Source organism: Protopterus annectens, chromosome 4.part0 (assembly GCF_019279795.1).
Source record: "Protopterus annectens isolate FY-2018-M chromosome 4.part0, PAN1.0, whole genome shotgun sequence".
NCBI lineage: Eukaryota > Metazoa > Chordata > Ceratodontiformes > Protopteridae > Protopterus > Protopterus annectens.
The window spans coordinates 278,402,235-278,424,388 of NC_056733.1; the positions used below are offsets into that span (position 1 = coordinate 278,402,235).

At 42.8% G+C, this 22,154-nt stretch overlaps 1 protein-coding gene across 4 annotated transcripts in view; it reads left to right on the forward strand.

Moving 5' to 3' along the window:
• MED13L (mediator complex subunit 13L) overlaps positions 1–22,154 on the forward strand; it is a 3,068,540-nt gene that overhangs the window by 1,385,154 nt on the left and 1,661,232 nt on the right. For all 4 annotated transcript variants that reach the window (XM_044068259.1, XM_044068260.1, XM_044068261.1 and 1 more), the window contains exon 6: positions 4,198–4,389. In XM_044068259.1, coding sequence (XP_043924194.1) covers positions 4,198–4,389 — 192 coding nt within the window. The remainder of the gene's footprint in view (positions 1–4,197; positions 4,390–22,154) is intronic.

A 22,154-nucleotide genomic window follows, 5' to 3' on the forward strand; every position in this document is an offset into this window, starting at 1 on the left:
TCTTTTTGGGACATTAAATAAGTAAAGATAAAACAGGTGCTATAGTGGTATGTCCCCATGCACAAATTGGTTCAGCAGTACTCAGATTTATGTGGACATAATAAGGTGAAGTATTTAGGTATATAGATTAAAAAGGATTCTGCTATGGCATGTAAGAATATGTGGGAGGAATGTACATAAAATGTTAATGTAAAAATTGAGAAGCTGTAAGTTCTTAATAATAGCTATGGATAGCAAAATCCAAGCAGTAAAAATGCTTTTCATCCCTTTAGTCGTATGTACATATTGGGCATATTTTCATCAACCAGCAGAGAAGTTGTGGCTGATAATAAAGAGTTGAGAGAATTTATTCAACAGAGAAGAGAGTAAGAGAAATTCCCCCATATTACAAGGTGCTTTAAGGTTACCTGATCTGAAGGTGTACATTATGACTATATAGTTAAGGGTGATATATGGAACTCAAACAGGAAGTTATAAATCAAACAAAAAAGGGATAATGAATGTGAGGAGTGTGGGTAGAGTTTGAGAGAGAAAGAAAGATTAAGACTTTGAATTCAAGTCCTAAAGGAAAATTACAGCAGCTGTATGGAATATTCTGTTCGTAAAGCAGCAGAAGGTGTTTTAAGAACTAAGCCAGTACTGGATTGGAGAAATGACATTTTACTAACAGGGATATCTGTAAGTAGGGGTGTAGAAAATAGTCAAGAGGAGGATGGAATTTACTGGAGGAAATTGGCAAAGGAACCAAGGAATTCGGAGCAAATAACTCAGGAAGGAAAGGAATAGTGTGATTAAGTTAAGCAGAAGTTTGGACTGGAGACTGCCTTCTATGTCCCCGGGTCTAAAATCACAGGAGGTTAGAAATGATTGGAAGAAGAGAATGGAAAGACGATCGGTAAAGAAGGAATGGGAAAGATGTAAGGCTCTGAAGTATGTAGCAAAGTCCAAAAAATTTATGGTTTTTGCATGGCAGTGTTTGCATGAGTGTTTTATACCCCAAGTGCACATCAGAGTATTTTCCTCAGGCTAGTAGCAAGTTCTGGAGTTGTAATAGGGGAAGACAGAGGTAATCAGGAGCATGTGTTTTTGGGAATGTATCTGGTTGGCAGATTAAAAAAAAAAATCCCTAGAGAACAGTCTGTCAGAAATGTTGGGGGTACAAATGGTTATAACTAAGAACATTATTCTTGAGTTGGGATATAGAATGTGAATTGCCTACATGTAATAAGACCTAAACTAAGTTTAATTTTATTGGCTGCCAAATCATTACCTATTCCCAATGCAAGGGAGGTTCTGTATATTGTAGAATAGGTAAAAGAACTGGAGCTGAGAGCCTTAGAAAAGGGAAGGAGCACATGTCATATACATAAATGGAATATGTAAATCAATGCATTCAGATTAATTTTCAGGAGGGAGGAGGAAGGTTTAAGGAAAGGTAGGAAATGAGCACTTAATAGAATGCTAGAGTGAATGAAAACTTTTAAAGAAAATGCATTTGTATTTTTATAAATGCATGTGTGTAAATGCATTTGTATTTTCATAAGTACATGTGTGTGTGTGTGTGTGTGTGTGTGTGTGTGTGTGCATGTATACACGTGTCCATAAAATGTCTGTTTTTGCATATGTGTGTTTGGGTATGTATATATGGGTCTAGCTTCTTTTAACGAAATTAGGTTTCAACGAATGTTACGTACCCGACTCCACTTCTCCAAAGCTGCATTCCACTGAAAGCACGGACTGCTGAAATCCTCTCCTTGTGAAAGTAACCACTTGGCCACCATGGTAAACTTTGCCCTCTGTTCAGTGTAATGCGATATTGGAGTTGGTATATTTAAGTAGGCGGTGTGTGTGGGGGGGCAAAGCCCCCCCACTTTGGTGATTTTACGTTTGGTCCGTTTAGGTTTATTCCCACGGCGGCCAAGTGGTTCCTTTCACAGGGAAAGGATTTCGGCAGTCCATGATTTCATTGGAAAGCAGCTTTGGAGAAGTGGAGACTGGTAAGTAACATTTGTTGAAGTGTAATTTTATTAAAAGAAAGTAGACCCATATATCTTTCTATATATATATATCTACATCTATATATATATATATATATATATATATATATATATATATATATATATAGATGGATATATATATATAGATATATATATACACACACACACACACACACACACACACACACACACACACACACATAGATATATGGATCCCTTTACATGATCAAATTTTCACTTACCTGAAAGTTAAAAGGGCAAAGTGATTTAGTTGAAAACTTACTTTTGCAAACACTCGGATCACTGGAATTTTGCTCAGGTAAAGGAAACACTTGCCCACCATAGTGAACATTGCCCTTTTCCCCACTGTAGTGAGATCTGGGAGTTGGCGTATTTAGTTGTGGGAGGTGTAGCCCCCCCCCCCCCCACTTGGGTGGATTTGATTTGCTTCAGCTCGTTTGTTTTGTCGTGGTGGCCAAGTGGTTTCTTTCCTGGAGTAAAATTGCAGTGATCCAAGTGTTCATGAAAGCAGCTTTTCAGTGAAGTCGTCTTGTCCTTTTTATGTTTCGGGTAAATGAAATTTGATTATGCGAAGTAGATCCGTAATATACACACACACACACACACACACATATATATATATATATATATATATATATATATATATATATATTTGTGTGTGTGTGTGTGTGTGTGTACATGCATGCATGTATATATGTATACACTCTACATGACAACAACATGGAAATTGTTATAGTTTTTATCTTTCTTTTTTCTATTTATGCATGTAAACTGATGTAGCAAAAAATGTAATGATGCTTAAAAAGTTACTTTAGTGTTATGTTGCATATGATTTCCACCAGCAGATTAGTTCTCTGTTCCTTGCTTCCCCCAAGAGTTTGCAAGCCCTGTCCTAGAGGTCCTTTCCTCATTTGTACGCCGGTGAAGGATCCTGTCCCTCATTGAGGTATTACTTTGTCTTGAAGAAATTCACCATTCTTTTCTTTTAACCAGCAAACAAAGTGAAATTAAAGCATCTATCGTGGAATACTCATTTTCTGGTGGCTGTTAACTCCACCAGAACAAACTATGAGTTGCAAACCTATGTACCATTTAGTTTTTCAAAAGGAGCCCAAGGCAGCTATTGAATCAAACCTAAGTCAGCCTATTGATCTGACTTTTACCCCGGAACACTCTAATGAAGGAGTGTATTTGATGTCTTTTATGGGCATAAACAGGCGGCTTTGATTATATCTGGGCAAAACTGGGTGTGTCAGGAACAGGATTAATTTCATTTTCCGACAGGAAACCTAACACAAAGGTTTCAGAAATCAGTCTCTCCAGATGTTTTGTCTTACTGCAGTAAGTTCCATCATGAAAAAATGTAATAAATGTTTGTCTAGAACTCATTCACTTATGGCTGTAGCTACCTCTCAGACCTTATTCAAGAATGCATATATGCAAATTATTTGTGTTGGTACAGTTGGGCCTCAGTGAACACTTTTGCAAGACATTGATTTCTAGATGTCTGTACTACTTTGATGTCAAAGTTACTAGTGTTATGCTCCCTTGGGCACTACCTGTGAGGAAGGGCTTGGCACTCTGTCCTCATGGTTAACGATGATGGACCTTTTTTTCTCTTCTGAGCTATGAAAGGGGTGTACTTATAATGTTTGATGTAGCTGAGCAGATCCATTCTAGTTAGCGTACACACCTTCCATTTTCTTGCTTCAGAACAGAGGAGGCTGTAGCTAGCAGAATATTGTAGATGGGTGACAGAGGTCATGTAACCTGGAAGTTTCTGGTGCCAAGCAGACCAAGTCCTGTTGGCCCTAGTTATGATAGTTAGTGAGGATTGATCTGCTCATCCACAACTAGCATTATGGCAAGTACATAACTTTTAACTTCTTTTTTTAGGTCTAGTTAACCTGAATGGCTTTAGTCTTACTGCAGATGCTATTAGGTCCCTTCCCGTACATGAACAGTAATTGTAGCTTACTCAATTTTAGATGCCTATTTCATAGTGATAATATCTTTTGATTTTATACTATTTGTTGGCTTCTTTACAAAGTGTAGGTTACATGACATTTTAGCTCAACGGAGCTTTGTGTAGAGCACACAAGGGTCACAAAATGATATTTGTGTTATAGGTGAAGAAACTGTTTTATCGTCACATTTAACCATAATCTTTCTTCTGCAGTGATCCTCAGCCCCTATGGTTTAAGTGGTACTCTGACAGGTCAGGCATATAAGATGTCTGATCCAGCCACACGGAAACTAATGGAGGACTGGCATCATTTTTATCCAGTGGTTCTGAAGAAGAAAGAGGTGTTGAAGGAGGAAGAAGGGACGGCATATGATGATTCTCATGTGGCTGTTGAAGTCATTGTTGGTAAGCAGTAGTCATTTTAGTCAAAATGCGTTTTTCTTTGTAATTCTTGACCATGTTTTAAATGACCATTGTATTCCAAATGTCAGGCTGATGATGTGACAAAGCATTACAATTTTAAGTTCAAAACTGGTAGTCTACTTTGAGTATCACATTTGGTTGCTCAGATTTGCTATTTTTTAACCATGCTGTGTATCTTGTGTATGCCATTTTGGAATTCAAGTTTCAAAATTTGCTGCTTCTGTGCTACAGTCATTTGGAATCCAGTGACCAACCAGTCTAATTCTGACTTTTTGATAGTGTAATGATGTGATTCATGCTGTCAGAAATATTACTGAGTAGCTTTTGTGCAGTGCCATCTGAAGTCACACTGCTAAAATCACCTCACTTTTTATATTTTTTCTTTTTACTTAGTCTAAAGTCAGCAAATGCTCATCGGAGGTTCATCTCCATTCAAGTTGATTTTGTTATTTATAAGTGTCATCCTGTAAGCCTAGTATTCAGATTTAACTGTTTATGATAGTTTCATATGATTATTATTGTGTAGGTTGTTGTTATTTTCTAGACCTCGTTTGTTGCATAATAGTGTATGAAAAAGAGTTTCAGTCAGTAATTAAGTACCAAATATGCAATCCAGAAACACTACTAATGAGCGAAGCTAAACATTCACTCTTTCCCGGTAAAGAGATATGCTCTCCACCTGTAAATTCTGCAAGCGAGAATTCTTCCCCTCTTTATGCTAGCTTTACAGTAGAGAGGATTTGACTGTGACTGTGCTTCAGCCTATGTTCAAGAAATGACCCAGCCATTGGAGGAGACAGCTATAGAGGATTAGGAATGAGTGGACAAAGTAAGTTTACTCATCCTTTGAGCCGTTGTGCTAGCAGAGTGACTGGTTGCAAGAACTCATCCTAAGGAAGGTGCTAAGATTTTCACACTTGAAAGTACAGAAGGAAAATATAAGTGTTGCACTTGTACTTTGGCAGGAATCAAAATGTGCAGATGTGAGCAGACTGACTGAGGCCAGAGTAGTAGATATGGCACCTCATTTTGTGACTAGCAAGGGAAATTGTTATCAATATAAAAAAGTCTTGTAACCCTGTGATCCCCAGCTGTCCCCCTGTCTGGAGGAATACATTTGCCAGTAGACTATAGGGGTTAGATGGTCATTGGAAAACCAAGAAATGTTTTAGAAAATCCTCTTGGTTACTTTCCATTTTATCATCATCTTAATTAAACATCACAATTTTAAAAAGTGATTTAGATGAGTAAACAGTATTAGAAAGCAAAACAAACTAGAATAACATTTCCTTTGTTGTTCTAATTCAGTGCACACAAATATATTTAACAATTTTCATTCACTCTAACATTACACAAGTTGCTTAATTCCTGCCTTCCCTTAAGATGTTCTTCGTGTTTCACTGTTGCAATCATTACATTTGGGTAATCTGCTGGCAGGTTGCCCTCAGTCGGCCTGAATTCCAAAGTCTTGGGTCCTGCATCGGTTGCTGTCTCCTCTTCGATGATGTCAGGTCGTCAGGGGTATAAAACATGCAGCCGACGCCATTTTCTTTAGTCTTTCTTGCCGCGCAGAAGTATTTTGCAAGTGCCGGTTGGCCGACTACTAAAATATTTGAGTTTGAGTCTCAGAACCGAAGTCTTCACTAAAGCTAAGTACCCCGTTGGGGAAACTTTTTTCTTGCTCCATATCGATGTCAGAAAAAGTTAATAATTGTATTACTTGTGGGAAGCAAATACCTCATAAGGATTTCCATTTATACTGTATTCCTTGCCTAGGCCCTGATCACAACGTGCCTGGCTGTCGGTTTTGTGCTAGATTTAATCAGCGCAGTATTAAGCGTCGGTATATTTTTGCCTCAAAGTATTTTGGAAACAGATTTAACTACCCAAAAATGTCGTCGGATAGCAATCCGACTACCGGAGTACATAAAAAAACGCAAAGGACAGAGAAAGGCAGTCGAGATCCAAAACCGACGACGAAGCTTCTCCTAAGCCAGTCGCAGCCCCTGATACCCGCTACGTCGAGTCGCAGGCCTCTACTGACACCCATGTGGAGTCTGGCATGCCGCAAGGTACTCAAGGTATTGGACCGACGGATGTATCTCCCTCGGATGGGTCCGGAGCTGCTGAGCAGGCACCGGCTTCTGAGGGTGTATTCAGACCTCAACATTTGTATATCAAATCGACGACAGCTGCAAAACCAAAGACAAAAGCAACTTCTAAAACTAAAAAACTGACGCATGAGCCACATGCACAGGCCTCTATGCCAAATAAACAGATGATCAAAATGGCTGAAGACCTTATTACCTTGATCAGGGGTACCCATCCCCCTCCAGATAAGAGGCCTAGGCAAGACACTGATTATGAATCTTCAGATCAGGTTTCTATTTCTTCTGATTCCTCTTCTGATCAGGAATTATCTATACCTCCCTATAAGGATTCTGATGCAGAGGAGTCTATACCATCTGCATCTCCTCCTGAGGATTATTCATTTGGAGAAACCTTGAAGTCCTTAAGTCTTCAGCATGATAACAGAGAAATGGGGGAGCCCAGACATAGATCTTTTTGCCTCTCCTCAAAATTATCAATTGAAAAGATTCTGCACAAGGACTTATCACAGACAAGCATGGAAAGTGGACGCCCTATCCTTCAGTTAGAAAAACTTATCAGTTTACGCCTTTCCTCCTCTGCCTCTTCTTCCCAAGGTCCTCCTAAAAGTCAGACATGAGAAACCAAAGATGATACTAATTGCCCCGGACTGGCCCCGCCAATACTGGTACCCAATCCTAAGGAACTTGTCTCACTACCCAGCTTGGACCTTATCTCAAATACTTCATCTACTGTCCCAGCAAAACAATCAGATCCTGCACAATCAACTCCAGACACTGAACCCGGCAGCATGGCTGATCATGTAGTTATACAAACAACAACTCTCATTAAAGCTGTGATGGATGTCATTTTGGAAGCCAGAAGGCCTAGTACTAGAAAATCTTATGCAGATAAATGGAAGAGATTCTGTGCTTGGAATCAAGTACAAGGAACTGATACAGCAGAACCAAATATTCCTCAGATATTACAATACTTAACTGAGATGCTTGACAAAGGCCTGTCTTTCTCATCAATTAAAATCCATGTCTTTGCCATTTCGGCTCATTACAGTACAGAGCCACCAATCTTTTCTCATCCTTTACTAAAGCAGTATCTTAGAGGAGCCAAAAATGTAAGGCCTCCTAGAAGATCACCATTACCTGCATGGGACCTCAATTATGTGTTGGAAAAGCCCACCCTGCCTCCATTCGAACCAGCTGCTACCACTGATAGAAAGTTCTTATCATGGAAAACAGCTCTGCTGCTAGCAATTACTTCAGCAAGAAGAGTTTCAGAGCTACAGGCCCTCATGGCTGTAGAGCCTTTTATCATATTTTACCCAGACAGGGTGTCTCTGAGGACAAATCCTACATTTATGCCTAAGGTGGTTTCCAGTGTGGCTCTTAACCAAACAATTCATCTGCTAACCTTTTATCCAAATCCGCAGAACAAATGGGAGAGAATTCTGCATTCCTTGGACGTACACAGACAGCTAAGATTCTACTTGAGCAGAACTAAAGCGCTAAAAAAAACTGAGCAATTGCTAGTGACATATGCTGCAGGATCAGAAGGAAAGGCTATTTCAAAGCAGACAATTTCAAAGTGGATAAGCCACTGCATCCGTTTCTGCTACTTACACCATGGTAAACCTGTGCCCAAGGGCATTAGGTCTCATTCCACCAGAGCTGCAGCTACTTCAGCAGCTTTTCTCAGAGGAGTACCAACCAAAGACATTCTAGAGGCTGCTACTTGGAGTTCTGTTCACACCTTTACAAAGCATTATCATTTGCCTCTGTACTCTTAAGTCCAGGGCAGGCTCTGCCCCTGCAGATGTCCTTCATGGATGCATCTGCAGTCATAACAACCGGGTTGTCCTGTCGTCAGGCAGCCCTTCAGTCGGCCGGATTCCAAAGTCCGGGTCCGGCCTCGGCTGATGTCGCACTTCACCCGACGTCATCTCTGTTGGTCTTCGGGTATAAAGGCATCAGCCGACGCCATTTTCCTCAGTCTTTCTTGCCGCGTGGCGCCCGAAGCAGAAGCTGTTCGCAAGTGCCGGTCGGTCGGATCCAGAGATTACTTCTACCGAATACTACTTCGAAGACTTCTAAAGCTAAGTACCCCGTTGGGGAACCTTTCTTGCCTCAGCCGATGTCAGAAAAAGTTAATAATTGTTTAACCTGTGGGAAACAAATACCTCATAAAGATTTCCACTCTCATTGCCTGTCTTGTTTAGGCCCAGCCCACGACGTAGCAGCCTGTTCGGCCTGTGCTTCCTTCAACCGACGAACGCTTAGGCGTCGGTCGGAGTTTGCAGAACAGTTTTTCGGTTCTGATTTTGCGTACATTATGCCGTCAGATCCTCCGACTTCCCAATCTGCCAAAAAACGCAAAGATAAAGACCGACACTCGCGGTCCGCGGTTTCGGCCGAAACCACGGATAAGCAAGCCGCGAGTGTCTCGGTTTCGGCTGAAACCGAGAAAACTGCTCAAAGTACAGCTGAATCCATCTCTACAACTGAGGCCCCTGCTACCACTCTTGAATCGGCCTCAGAAATTTTATCCACTACGGTGGTTGCCACTGATTTATCAGACACCATTCCCTTGGATGTCTCTACCCCAGCACGTGGTGCAGCTAGGCCTCCAGCAGCCATTTCCATTAAGGCCTTCGCCAGGGCTAAAGCAGCCAAGACTACTAAAACAGTGCCTGTTAAACCCCCCACTACCAGGCCCTCTGCTAGTTCTCAAATGCTTACTTTGGCAGAAGACTTAATTTCATTAATCAGAGGAACTCAACCTCACCCAGACAGGGCCTCTCAGCCCCCAGAGAAGAGACCTAGGGCAGAGCCCCCTGAGCCAGTGTCCTCTGATGATTCTGCGGATGAATCAGACATAACTGAACAGCCAGAGGCTCCTTTCTCCAATTTTGAAGACTCTGATGCTGAAGATTCCATTCCAGCTGCTTCCCCACCAGAAGAATTCTCCTTTGGAGAAACCTTACATGCCATGTGAGAGCAGTTCCAATGGCAGCAACAGGATTTTTCAGACTCCAGAAAAAGACTTAGGACCTTTCTGCACCTTCCACAGCATAGGCCCTTAGCTATACCTCCTGTTCTCTCTGTGGTGGATGATGCTTTCAATGATGTTTGCTCCTCTCCAGATTCTTTACCCCCAGCCCCTGCCAAACCAGACAGATTTTACAGGGTGCCAGATACTCATCACCACCTTTACAAGGCCCCACTTGCAGACCCAGAAACTATATCCCAGGGTCCCAAGGCAGTAGCCACGACCATAGCTAAAAACCCTATTCCTTCTGAAAGGGAAGCAAGGTCATTAGACAGATGGGGTAAAAGGTCTACACTTCAGCTACTCTCTCAGCTAGAGCTTTAAACTGTCAGTTTCACATGATACAATACCAAGAGTTTATGCTTGATCAATTAACTAAAAAGCTAACCACTGATGAATCTCTTGATAAGAAATATGTATTAGAAATGGTAAATAACATACAACAGGTTAGTAACCATTCCTTAAAATGTGGCTATGATGCACTGGAGGCTTAATTTAGATCAGCCATGACTGGCACAGTGATAAGAAGGCATGCATGGCTAAAAGAGCAAGCTTTACGGATCATGTTAAAGCTAAGTTGCTAGATGCTCCTATGGATAAGACAAGTTTGTTTGGTACTCCTGCCCAGCAGGTTATGAAGAAAATGGAAGAAAAGGCAAAATCTGTCCAAGCGGTTAAAGATTTCTTGCAGGTACAACCCCAAGGTTTAGCAGGAACTGGCCTGCCAAAATTGGTCCTTTCCTGACTCCACAAGATCTCAAAGGGGCAGGAACAGACGTTCCAGAGGCAGAAACCAATCTAGAGGAGGTGCCTACAGAGGGCGACAGTGGCAAGGTAACAACAGAGGCACAGACACAACCTCTGCCACCACATCAACACAACCACAGTGACTTAACCCTACATCCGCCTACCAGGGAACAAATAGCAGCTCCTTTAGGCGGAAAGTTAACCTTATTTTCAAAGAACTGGCACTACATAACAAAAGACAAGTGGATTCTACGAACCATAGATCAAGGCTACCGGTTCCACTTCCACACTTTACCAGTCAAAAGAGGAATGCCAAATTTACCTCCAAATCAAAAAACAGAGGCTCTACAACAGATAATGGAGTTAGCAAACATGAGAGCTGTGGAAAGAGTGCCAACAGCAGAGCAAGGAAAGGGGTTCTACTCCAGACTATTCCTAGTTCCAAGAAAGGAAAAAAGTTGGAGACCAATTCTCGACCTGTCCACCTTAAATACATACATCATTGTCCCCAAATTCAAGATGCTGACCTTACAGCAACTCCTTCCCATGCTGGGCAAGCAGTGTTGGCTGGTAACTCTAGATCTCAAGGAGGCATACCTGCACGTCCCCATTCGACCAATCTGCAGAAGATACCTCAGATTTCTTGCAGGATCAGAGCACTATCAATTCTCAGCATTGCCCTTTGGCTTATCTACTGCGCCCAGAGTATTCACAAAATGCCTGGCATCAGTAATCGCCCATTGCAGACTACAGGGAATTCAAATTTACCCATACCTGGACGACTGCTTACTACAAGGGGACAACAAAAGCAAGCTGACAACAGATTTACAAAGGGTCATTTACTTGCTACAAGCACTGGGATACACAGTCAATTTACAAAAGTCAAGGCTGATACCATCCCAAACAAGGACCTTCTTGGCTGGGGATTTGGACACAGTGTAACAATTGGCATTCCCGACTAGAGAAAAACAAAAGAACTCCCTCTTTACTTCTTGGCACTAACAAAACTGAACAAGTTAACAGCAAGGAAAGTACTCCAGGCCTTGGGCTTCATGGCATCATGCATAATCTTGGTCCCATTTGCCAGACTACATATGAGAAAACTACAGTGGTACCTAAAGAATTTATGGTCCCAACACAGACACAGCCTGGAAACAGAAATCCCACTAATTCCATGCTTAAAACAGGAGCTCCTATGGTGGGCTCAGGCATGCCAGTCAAACCCAGGCCTACCCTTTCGCAGATGTCAAGCAAGCCAGACCATCACAACAGGCGCTTCAGACCTAGGATGGGGGCCCACATGCTGGACAAATGCGTGCAAGGACTCTGGACACAGGATCAACTTCACCTGCACATCAACCTAAAAGAAATGCTGGCAGTAAAACTGGCAATCCAAAAGTTCAAACCATTTCTCAAAGAGGGCCAGTTGATGATAAGGACAGACAACACCACAGTCATGTGGTACATCAACAAACAGGGAGGCACTCATTCATACCCCCTATGCAGAATGACTTTGGAACTGTGGACCCTGGCACTCAGCTACAACATCCAGTTACAGGCAATATTTGTACCGGGAAAAGAAAATACTCTAGCAGACATACTAAGCAGAACCACTTTGGATGCCCACGAATGGAAGCTGCACCCGGACATCTTAAAAACCATCTCAAAGAAATGGGGAATGCCTCAGATAGATCTATTCGCATCGCCTCTCAATCACCAGCTCAAAAAATTCTGCACAAGGACATTCCACCCACTAGCATGGAAAGTGGATTCGCTCTCCTTCAGCTGGAAAGGCCTAACAGCATATGCATTCCCACCTCTTCCCTTGATGCACAAAGTACTACTAAAAATCAAGGAGGAACGTCCAAGGATAATCCTGATAGCTCCAAACTGGCCAAGACAACACTGGTACCCACTACTGAGGAGCATGTCTCGGAACAATATGTGGCCAGTTCCCCTGATGCCTTTGATGTTAACTCAGAACAACTACAGCATCATGCATCCAAACCTAAAAACGTTGCAACTGACTGCATGGAACATCACATAGCAGCAGCTAACACAGAGCTTTCCCAAAGAGTTAAAGACATTATTCTTGAAGCACGCAGACCTTCAACAAGAAGGAACTATGCTGGAAAATGGAAAAGGTTTGTCATTTGGAGTACTGAAAGAGGAAAAGATGTGTCAAACATAGATATGCCTAACATTCTGGAGTACCTGGCCGAACTTCTTCATTCAGGCCTGTCCTACTCCTCCATCAAGATACATGCATCAGCTATTTCAGCAGAATACAGCTTTGATCCACCTGTTTTTTCGCACCCTTTGCTCAGGCAATTTCTCAGAGGAATCAAGAATGTAAAACCTCCAAGGAAGCCACCATTACCAGCTTGGGACTTAAACTTTGTGCTAGAAAAGTTGACACTGTCACCCTTTGAACCAGCAGCAACAGCAGACTACAACACCTGTCATGGAAAACTGCTTTCCTACTGGCAATCACTTCAGCAAGGAGGGTTTCAGAACTACAGGCTTTAATGGCGGTGCAACCCTTCCTAATCTTCCACTAAGATAGAGTGTCCATGAGGACTAATCCTACATTTATGCCTAGGTGGTATCCAGAGTGTCTTTAAACCAGGCAATCCACCTACCTACCTTCTTTCCCAACCCACAAAACAGAGGGGAAAGAATACTGCATACCTTGGATGTACATAGACAGCTACGCTACTACTTGGACAGAACAAAAAATAGCAGAAAGACTGACCAACTCTTCGTAGCTTATGCAACAGGAAGGGAAGGAAAAGCTATTTCCAAACAGACAATCTCCAAATGGATAGGAAATTGCATACGATTCTGTTACTCCTTCCATGGAAAACCAATTCCACAGAACATAAGACCTCATTCTACAAGGGCAACAGCCACTACCACAGCCTTCTTACGAGGAGTGGCAACCAAAGACATTATTGAGGCGGCTACTTGGACCTCCGTGCATACATTTGCCAAACATTACAATTTGCCTCTATATTCCAGATCCCGAGCAGGGTTTGCCACTGCTGTACTGCAAGGGATCCTAAACACACCATAATTTACCTTTATCCTCCTCCCCTAGTTGGCTATGGTATTCTACCCAGTTGTTATGACTGCAGATGCATCCATGAAGGACATAGTACAGTTTTGTACCTACCATAAATGTAGATGTCCGAACTGGATAGCATCTGCAGTCAGGATTACCCTCCCTCCTTCCCCTCTGTGGTACTCCTAGGGTGTTTACCCTCCTAATAGCTAACTGGTGGGGGGGAGTCTTTTATGGTGTATTTGTTTGTATGTATGTACATACATGTTTATGTTTGTGTTTACCTCTATCTTTTTGGAAACATTGGCATCTATCCAAAATTTTAGCCTTCAAGAGGGCTTCTGGCATCTGGGGCAAGAAACACTGAGGAAAATGGCGTCGGCTGATGCCTTTATACCCGAAGACCAACAGAGATGACGTCGGGTGAAGTGCGACATCAGCCGAGGCCGGACCCGGACTTTGGAATCCGGCCGACTGAAGGGCTGCCTGACGACAGGACAACCCGGTTGTTATGACTGCAGATGCTATCCAGTTCGGACATCTGCATTTATGGTAGGTACAAAACTGTACTTTCTGCAGGGCCTTATAGCCTCATCTAATGCTGTTTAGCTCCAGCCTCCCAACCATAGCTTTGGGATTCTACCCAAATGTAATGACTGCAACAGTGAAACACGAAGAACATAGTACAGTTGTGTACACTTATCATAAATGTAGATGTTCGAGTGAATTCACTGTTGCAGTCCAGCTTACCCTCCCGCTATCTCCCTGTCATTCTGGAGTTTATCTTTCCTTCTCTATCTTCTACAGCCTATGTTGTGTATTTGCTTGTAGATGAAGGTAAAGTTTATATTGCTGCATGTGTGTATATATATATATATGTGTGTGTGTGTGTGTGTGTGTGTATATATATATATATATATATATATATATATATATATATATATATATATATATATATATATAGATATATATAGATTTTTTTTTTTTTTTTGCTACCTTTTTGGGGGCACCTGACATCTGGGGCAAGAAAATGGTGTTGGGTGCATGTTTTATACCCATGACGTCATGGAACAGGAGACAGCAACCGACACAGGACCCAAGACTTTGGAATTCAGGCCGACTGATGGGCAACCTGCCAGCAGATTACCCAAATGTAATGACTGCAACAGTGAATACACTCGAACATCTACATTTATGGTAAGTGTACACAACTGTACTTTTCATGCTCCTCCTCTTGGACATTATCCGGTGTGTATTGTTCCCACAAATTCCATTTCTTTCTATATAATTTGCCCCTTCTCTTTTTTTAAATATTCCACATCCAATTCTTTTATTTCCTTTACAGTACTTATTACTTTAGTTACTGCTGTTTTTGATTTTGAATGACATTTTCTAGTCCTTTCTTTTTGGCAGTCAATAGCATTAAACTTAGTATGACTTTATTATGTTTGGGCAATTCAGATCCTATATCGCGGCTCAAAATTTTTTTGATAGTTACAACTGCTTTCTCCCCCAGCATTTCTGACAAAGAACTCTTGGGGGGGGGGGGTTTAAAATTTGATAACTTTGTTACATTCCCCCAAAATGTTGTCAGTTACCTGTTTCTTTCCCATCACGTCTCCGGCTTTTGCCATCTACCTGAGGAAGAATTCTCAGAAATTTGCTTGGTCTGTACAAATACCTGTAATGTCAAAGCAAACACTTACAAGCTAAAAATCCTTAATATTCTGGACTTTGTTGCATATTTGGAAGATGTACAGATGTCCTGCCATTGTCTGTTTGAATATTGCCTTTCCATTCTATTTTCCAATTTTTGCTAACCTCCTATAATTGATTTTTATTTTTATCATACAGTGTTTTACATGCCATAGTAATTATCCTTTTGTAACAGCAGCTTCTGAATTAGATGTTGTCTTCGCCATTCATTCGTCATTTGATGGGTTTCACATCCAACCTTGATCCTACTTCAGCTACTTTTTTCAGACTTAGGATCCATAGCTCAGGCTCCTCCCCTTATCCACAATCCCCGCTTGTCCCCAGTATTACTCAAGGTATTGTTTGACACTCATTAAGTACAGACATGATTCGCTGGTTCATACTTAGCTCAGCTGAGTTCCGTAACATAATTAATTTCTCTCTTCTTCTATATTGTTACTTAGTGCTCTATTTTCATTTCATTTTTCTTCCCTCCCCGTACCAAAAAAAAAAAAAAAAAAAAAAAAAACCTAAAACTTTCTATTAGGTTTCCTTAAGGGCATGTTTCTGTCATTTCTGTCTTTTTCTTACTAGTTTGTCTAGTAGTTGTTTGTTTACCGTTGTTGGTATATTTCTTAGCCTTTATTACCATTATTGGTGGTTCTTAGACTTTCTTTCTGCTGTCATTTCATGCCTGGTTGTCCATCTTGTTTTTGAGATTATGTCAGATAAGCCAAGTGGTTTTAAAAGTTGTGTGGCTTGTATTCACAAAATGCCTAACTCTGACACACACCTTGTATGTTTATTGCTTAGAGGCATTAGACCTGGAGGAACATTATTGATTTTACTCCGTCTTTGGCCACAGAGCCTTGATTGAAAGATGCAGTAAACTCATTCTTAATGATTTTACCTCCAGAAGAATCCTCAAATCTGTTTTGTCAGTGTCTGGCATGTCCCATTCAGGAAGAAGTCCTCGGAGAAACAGAAGGGGGACAGGAGTGATAGGCCTAAAGAAAATGGCAGCGACCAAGAAAGCAATCCCCTTACTGATCTCCTTTGTCAGTGTTATCTTCATCTCTGACTGCTAAGCTTTCCAAGCCTTCATATCCTACAGCTGCTCCAGATACAACTGTGGTACGATCCAGAACTCCTCCCTTATCAGAGCAGGGATTTTTCCTGGAACTAGTCTCCTGTGGACTGTGTTCACCTTTTCTTCAGAAAAGACCCACGTAGAAGACTTCTAAACCATTCCATATCTTCTTCCTTAAGGTCTGTTAGGTCTACCAGAAGCCTGACAGAACCTGATATGGATATAATAATGAGAAAATTCATCAGGACTCAAATTAATTTGGAAATTCTTTGTCTCTGTCTCCCAATCAGACCCATGGCTACTTTTTCCTCAGTTCGACTCCTATGAAGTTGTTGTCATCTTTGACTCCAGCATCTTCTATGAGCCATTTGGTCCCAATTTCTGCTGAGCTGGATTGTTCTTGAAACCAAAGCCTTAATACTGAGTTTGGGGTAGGGGCTTGACTCAGAAGCTTTCAGAACCTTCTCTTTCCCCTCAAAGCATCAGCAGTAGATAGCTCAGTTATGATTTTCGTCTCAGAGCAAGGTCGTGTCGGTGCCTTCAAGTCATTCTGGTGTGGCAGCTTCGGCTCCCACAAGTGTGGTTTTGGGTTCCTCCTTAGCTTCTGCCTTCGAGGCAGTTGGGACAGCTTTCTCCAAGGCAGGAGACTGGACATCCCACACCCTCTGCAACTGATCCTGCTCAGTCTGTCCCATTGGGACATCCAGTTCACACTAGCCTCGAGATGGTCCTCATTCAGGACCGTCACCCTTCCAAATACTCTTTGGAAGATCTTCCCGTGGATGCTTCTTGGAAGCACAAATGTAAGAGGAGGTAGGTTGACTCCACCCAACAGTCTGTGATAGCAGACATGAATTTCAGTTAAGGGGAGGGGGTCCTTCAGATCACCACTTGGGGACATTTCATTCGGGAAAATCCTCAAACTTGTCAGACAGAAAGAAGGTTGGTCTTCTGAAGCTGCTTCTCAGGAGGAATCTATTTTGTTGAGGTTTTTGGCTTTGACTCGGCTACTGCCTGGGGGTTCCCCCGGCTGATGAGATAGTGGATTTGATCTCATGCCAGACATGGAATGAGCCGGGTGTCACAGAACTGATTCCCTGAAAGTCAGATAAGTATCTCGTTGCCCCTAAAGACTGCTATCACTGGAGCATGGGCCCAGCAGTGGATGCAATGGTAGTAGCAGCAGCCACCCAGAAAGAGCTTGTAGAAGAGAGCTCATCTGTCCATTCCCCTACTAGAAACTTCGGGGCTTTTTATACAGGTTTGGGAAGTGAGTTTACACTTAATCTACTTTTACTTTAAGGTCGCTGAATTATTTGGCAGACATAACTTGGTTTAAGAAAGACTTGACAAAGGAGCTCCCCAAGTTAGTGTTTGAGCCCGTGTCTGCAGAAGACAGGAAAACCATGAATTTACAACTGGCTACCCTTCAGTCCCTGTCAAACGCCTTCATGTGACTTAAATCCAGTGCACCTGGGGGTGCTTTTAAAACTGCAGGTACAGGCATTTCTGTAAGGAAGCATGCCTGGCTGCATTTATGTGATTTTCAGAGCCTTTTAAGATGTCTTTTATCAACGCTCCATTTAGTATTTTGACTTTGTTTGTCCCTAATGTCAAAGACACACTTTCCAGGAATAAGCAAGATGAGAAAACTCTCTCTGCCATAGACATATGGTGTTCTACTCCCCAGAGGACCTGCTTTAGAAACCAAAAAGGGGGTAAAAAGCTGTGGTTTCGGAAGTTCCAAAAGGTTTTCTCAAGACTCTTCTGGAGATAGATCTCCCACAGGCAGAGGGGGGGGTTATTCTGTTGGTAGACATCACCCTCATGGCAGTGGAGACCTGCAGAATCAAGACCTCAGGGAACCATTTTTAGAGAAGGCCGTATTAGTGCTCCTGAACAGTTGCATGACTGCTGCTATCTGGACCCAAAAGCCTAGACATCTGTCACCAAATATGTCTGGGTGCAGACTCTTACCACTATTGCATTCCCTTTTTTATCCACCCAAACTTAGCAACATTCCACCTTGTCAAAGAAAAGCAGCAGCATTACAGATAAAAAAAGTTGCTAGACCAGCAAGTTATCCAGGAGGTCCCACCAGACCAGCAAGGGTTCGGAAGTTATTCGAGATTCTTTTTAGTGCCAAAAAAGAATGGGGACCTAAGGCCAGTTTTGGACCTCAGCCACTTGAATTGATACATCAGCACACAGAGTTCTGAATGGTCGTGGGACAGTTCTTCCTCCTTTTTCTGCAAAGGACAGTTGGCTAATGTTCTACGTGTTTCACTGTTGCAGTCATCACATTTTGGTTATCCCTGCCAGGGTAGCCCTCGGTCGGCCCATATACCAGAAGCTTAGTATTTCTGCTTCAGTTGCTGTCGCTTCAGGACTGACGTCAGGTCATCAGTAGTATAAAGTGAGGCAGTCACCGCCATTACATCAGTCTTTCTTGCCATGGAGTCCGAAGCAGAAGCAGTTCGCATGAGTGTCGGCCGCTACCTGAGTTTTGTCTACCAAACTGAAGCTGAAGTCTTCTAAAGCTAAGTACCCTGTTGGGGATCCTTTTTTCTTGCACTAACTGATGTCAGAAAAAGTGAACAATTGTCTCGCTTGTGGAAAGCAAGTACCACACTGAGACTTTCATTCTTACTGCGTCACTTGCTTAGGCCCAGACCATGACGTCCCCCACTGTCTCTTCTGTGCTTTGTTCAATACCAGAACTGTCTGTTGTTGGGACCTTATTGTAGCTAGATATTTTTGCTTATAGTCCTCGAACTCCGATATGGCTTCAGTAAGCCCTCCGACAGCAGATCTTCTGAAAAAAACATAAAGACAGAGACAGACCGCACAGGTACAAACCTACCGACTACGCTTCCGTTAAGCTAGTCATCAGTTCTCCGGTCCTCAGTGAGGCTGTTTCGCAGCCCCTAATGCCTGCTTCTGTGGATGCGCAGGCCACTGCCAAGACCCTTTCGGAGTCCGGTATGCTGCAAAACTCTTCTTCGGCTAAGGATCCTGCGGTCGTCTCTACCTTGGATGGGTATGGAACCGCTGAGCAGGCACCGGCTTCCAAGGAAGTCCTTTGCACTTCTGATTCTCGACACAAACTGATGTCTTCTTTCACGACTACTGTTCTTTCGAAAATGACCGAGTTTCTTAGGCCCAGGGTACAAATCACACTCAAGAAACCGACGACCCAATCTCGGGCACCTGCTTCTTTGCCTCAGTCTCAAATGCTTAAAATGGCGGAAGACCTTATCATGCTGATCAGGGGAAGCCAAGCTACCCCCCCTCAAAAGGAAAAGAGATCTGTCCCCTATAGTTTTGTCTCAACACGAGTCAGATGACTCTGATATATCTGAATATGAAGACATGCAGCCCCTCTCTACCTATGAGGATTCTGATGCAGAGGATTCCATTCCTTCAGCCTCTCCCCCCAGAGGATTTTTCCTTTGGGGAAACCCTTCATACCTTAAGGGAGCATTTCCAATGGGAGAGTCAGGACTACCCTCAGTCTAAAAAGAGACTCAGGAAATTCTTAGATCATCCACAACACAGACCTTTGGCCATCCCCCCAGTCCTGGATGTTGTGGAGGATGTTTTCCTGGAATCCAGTTTAAAGCTTGACACCCTCCCTCCTGCACCCAGAAAACCAGGCAGGTGCTACAGAGTCCCTGACTCTCACAAATTAATTTTTTAAAAATCCTACTGCTGACCCTGAGGTAATTTCTCAAGGGACTAAAGGAATGAAAGCAACCTCTGCTAAGAATCCCACCCCCTCAGATAGGGATTCCTGAGCACTAGACAGATGGGTAAAAATGTATACACCTGAAGTACTCTTGCTATCGGAGCACTAAATTGTCAGTTCCATATGCTAAAATTTCAGCAACATACCCTGGAACTCCTCAAATAAAAAATGTCTTCCTTTCTTGCTTGTGCAGAATCTAAAGAGTTACAAGAGATAATCCATTCTGCAAGTCAAGTAACTAAACACACCTTGCACTGTGGTTTTGACACCCAAGAAGCTTCTTGCAGGGCAGCAGTCACTGGATCTGCCCTTAGAAGGCATGCACGGCTTAAGGAACAGCCCTTGCCAGACCATGTCAAATCTAAATTGTTGGATGCCCCCTTGCACAAAGACAACTTATTTGGTACTAAGGCAGAAGAGGTCTTAAAAAAGATGGAAGAAAAAGCAAAATCTATGCAGACAGTTAAGGATTTCTGACAGGTCCGGCCACCCAGGTACAGCAGGCATTGTCCCACCAAGCACTGGACCTTTCCTGTTCCCACCACGCCAGTTCAACCCAGACCCCGGGAAACCAGACTCCCCCCCAGACAGCAGCCACAGGGAATGCAGAGATGTTCTTTGTGTTTCACTGTTGCAGTCATCACATTTGGGTTATCTGCCTGCAGGTAGCCCTCAGCTGGCCTGAATACCAGAGGCTTTGGATTTCTGCATCGCATGCTGTCTCTTCTTCCATGACGTCAGGTAGTCAGGGGTATAAAACATGCAGCCGATGCCATTACATCAGTCTTTCTTACCGTGTGGTGCCCGAAGCAGAAGCAGTTCGCAAATACCGGTCGGCCGACTCCTGAAATTTTCGTTTTCGAGTTTCTTATCCGAAGTCTTCAAAAAAGAGAAGTACCCCGTTAAGGATCCTTTTTTCTTGCTCCAACCGATGTCAGTAAAAGTTAACATTGTCTTACCTGTGGAAAACAAATACCTCATACAGATTTTCATTCGTACTGCATCCTCTGTTTAGGCCCAGACCACGACGTCCCTCGCTGTCATTTTTGTGCCTTGTTCAACCCCCAAACTATTCATCATCGGGCTATATTTGCAGCCAATTACTTTCGTACTGGGTCTCAGTACTCCGAAATGGCTCCATTAAGCCATCTGACTACCGATCTTCTGAAAAAACGTAAGGATAAAGACAGAGACAGACCGCATAGGTCCATAACTGCTAACGACACTGCCGTTAAGCTAGTCACCAGTACTCAGTGAGGTGCTTTCGCAGCCCCTGATACCTGCTACTTCAGATTCGCAGGCCTCTACTGAGACCCATTCGGAGTCTGGTATGCTGCGAGATGTTTCTTCAACTATGGAACCTGTAGATGTCTCTACCTTGGATGAGTCCGGAGCTGCTGTGCAGGGACTGGCTTCTGAGGGTGTATTCAGGCCTACAGACTTGCATTTTAAACCGACGCCATCGTTTTCATCCATGCTTAAAACTTGCACCATGCCTAGAAAACCGATGACCAAACTGCAGGCTCAGGCCCATATGCCTAAAAAACAAATGCTTAGAATGGCTGAAGACCTTATTACCTTAATTAGGGGAAGCCAGCCTTCCCCCTGTAAGAGGCCTAGAACTGATTTTCCTTCTGATTCTTCTGATCAGGAATCTGATATTTCTGCTCCTTCTGATTACCAGGATTTGCCCTTATCTACCTATCAGGATTCTGATGCAGAGGATTGCATTCCCTCTGCTTCCCCTCCAGAAGATTTTTCTTTTGGTGAAACCTTACACACTCTTAGGGAGCATTTCCGCTGGGAAAGCCAGGATCACTCTGACTCCAAAAAGAGACTTAGGGAATTCTTACTCCTTCCTCAACACAGGTCTTTAGCTATCCCTCCTGTTGATGATGCTTTCTTGGAATGTAGCCTTTCCCCAGACACTTTACTTCCAGCTCACAGAAAACCTGACGGTATTACAGAGTACCTGACTCTCACAAGTTTCTCTTCAAGACTCCTACTGCGGATCCAGAGACTCCAGAGACCATTTCTCAAGGACCAAAAGGCGTTAAGGCTTCTGCTGCCAAAAATCCTACCCCTTCTGATAGAGATTCTAAAGCCTTAGACTGATGGGGTAAGAAGGTATACACTTTTGCTACTTTGGACATTAGGGCTTTAAATTGCCAGTTTCATATGTTAAAATATCAGCAGCATGTTATGGGACTACTTAAACAGAAAATGATGTTGATTCCTGACTGTTCTGAACA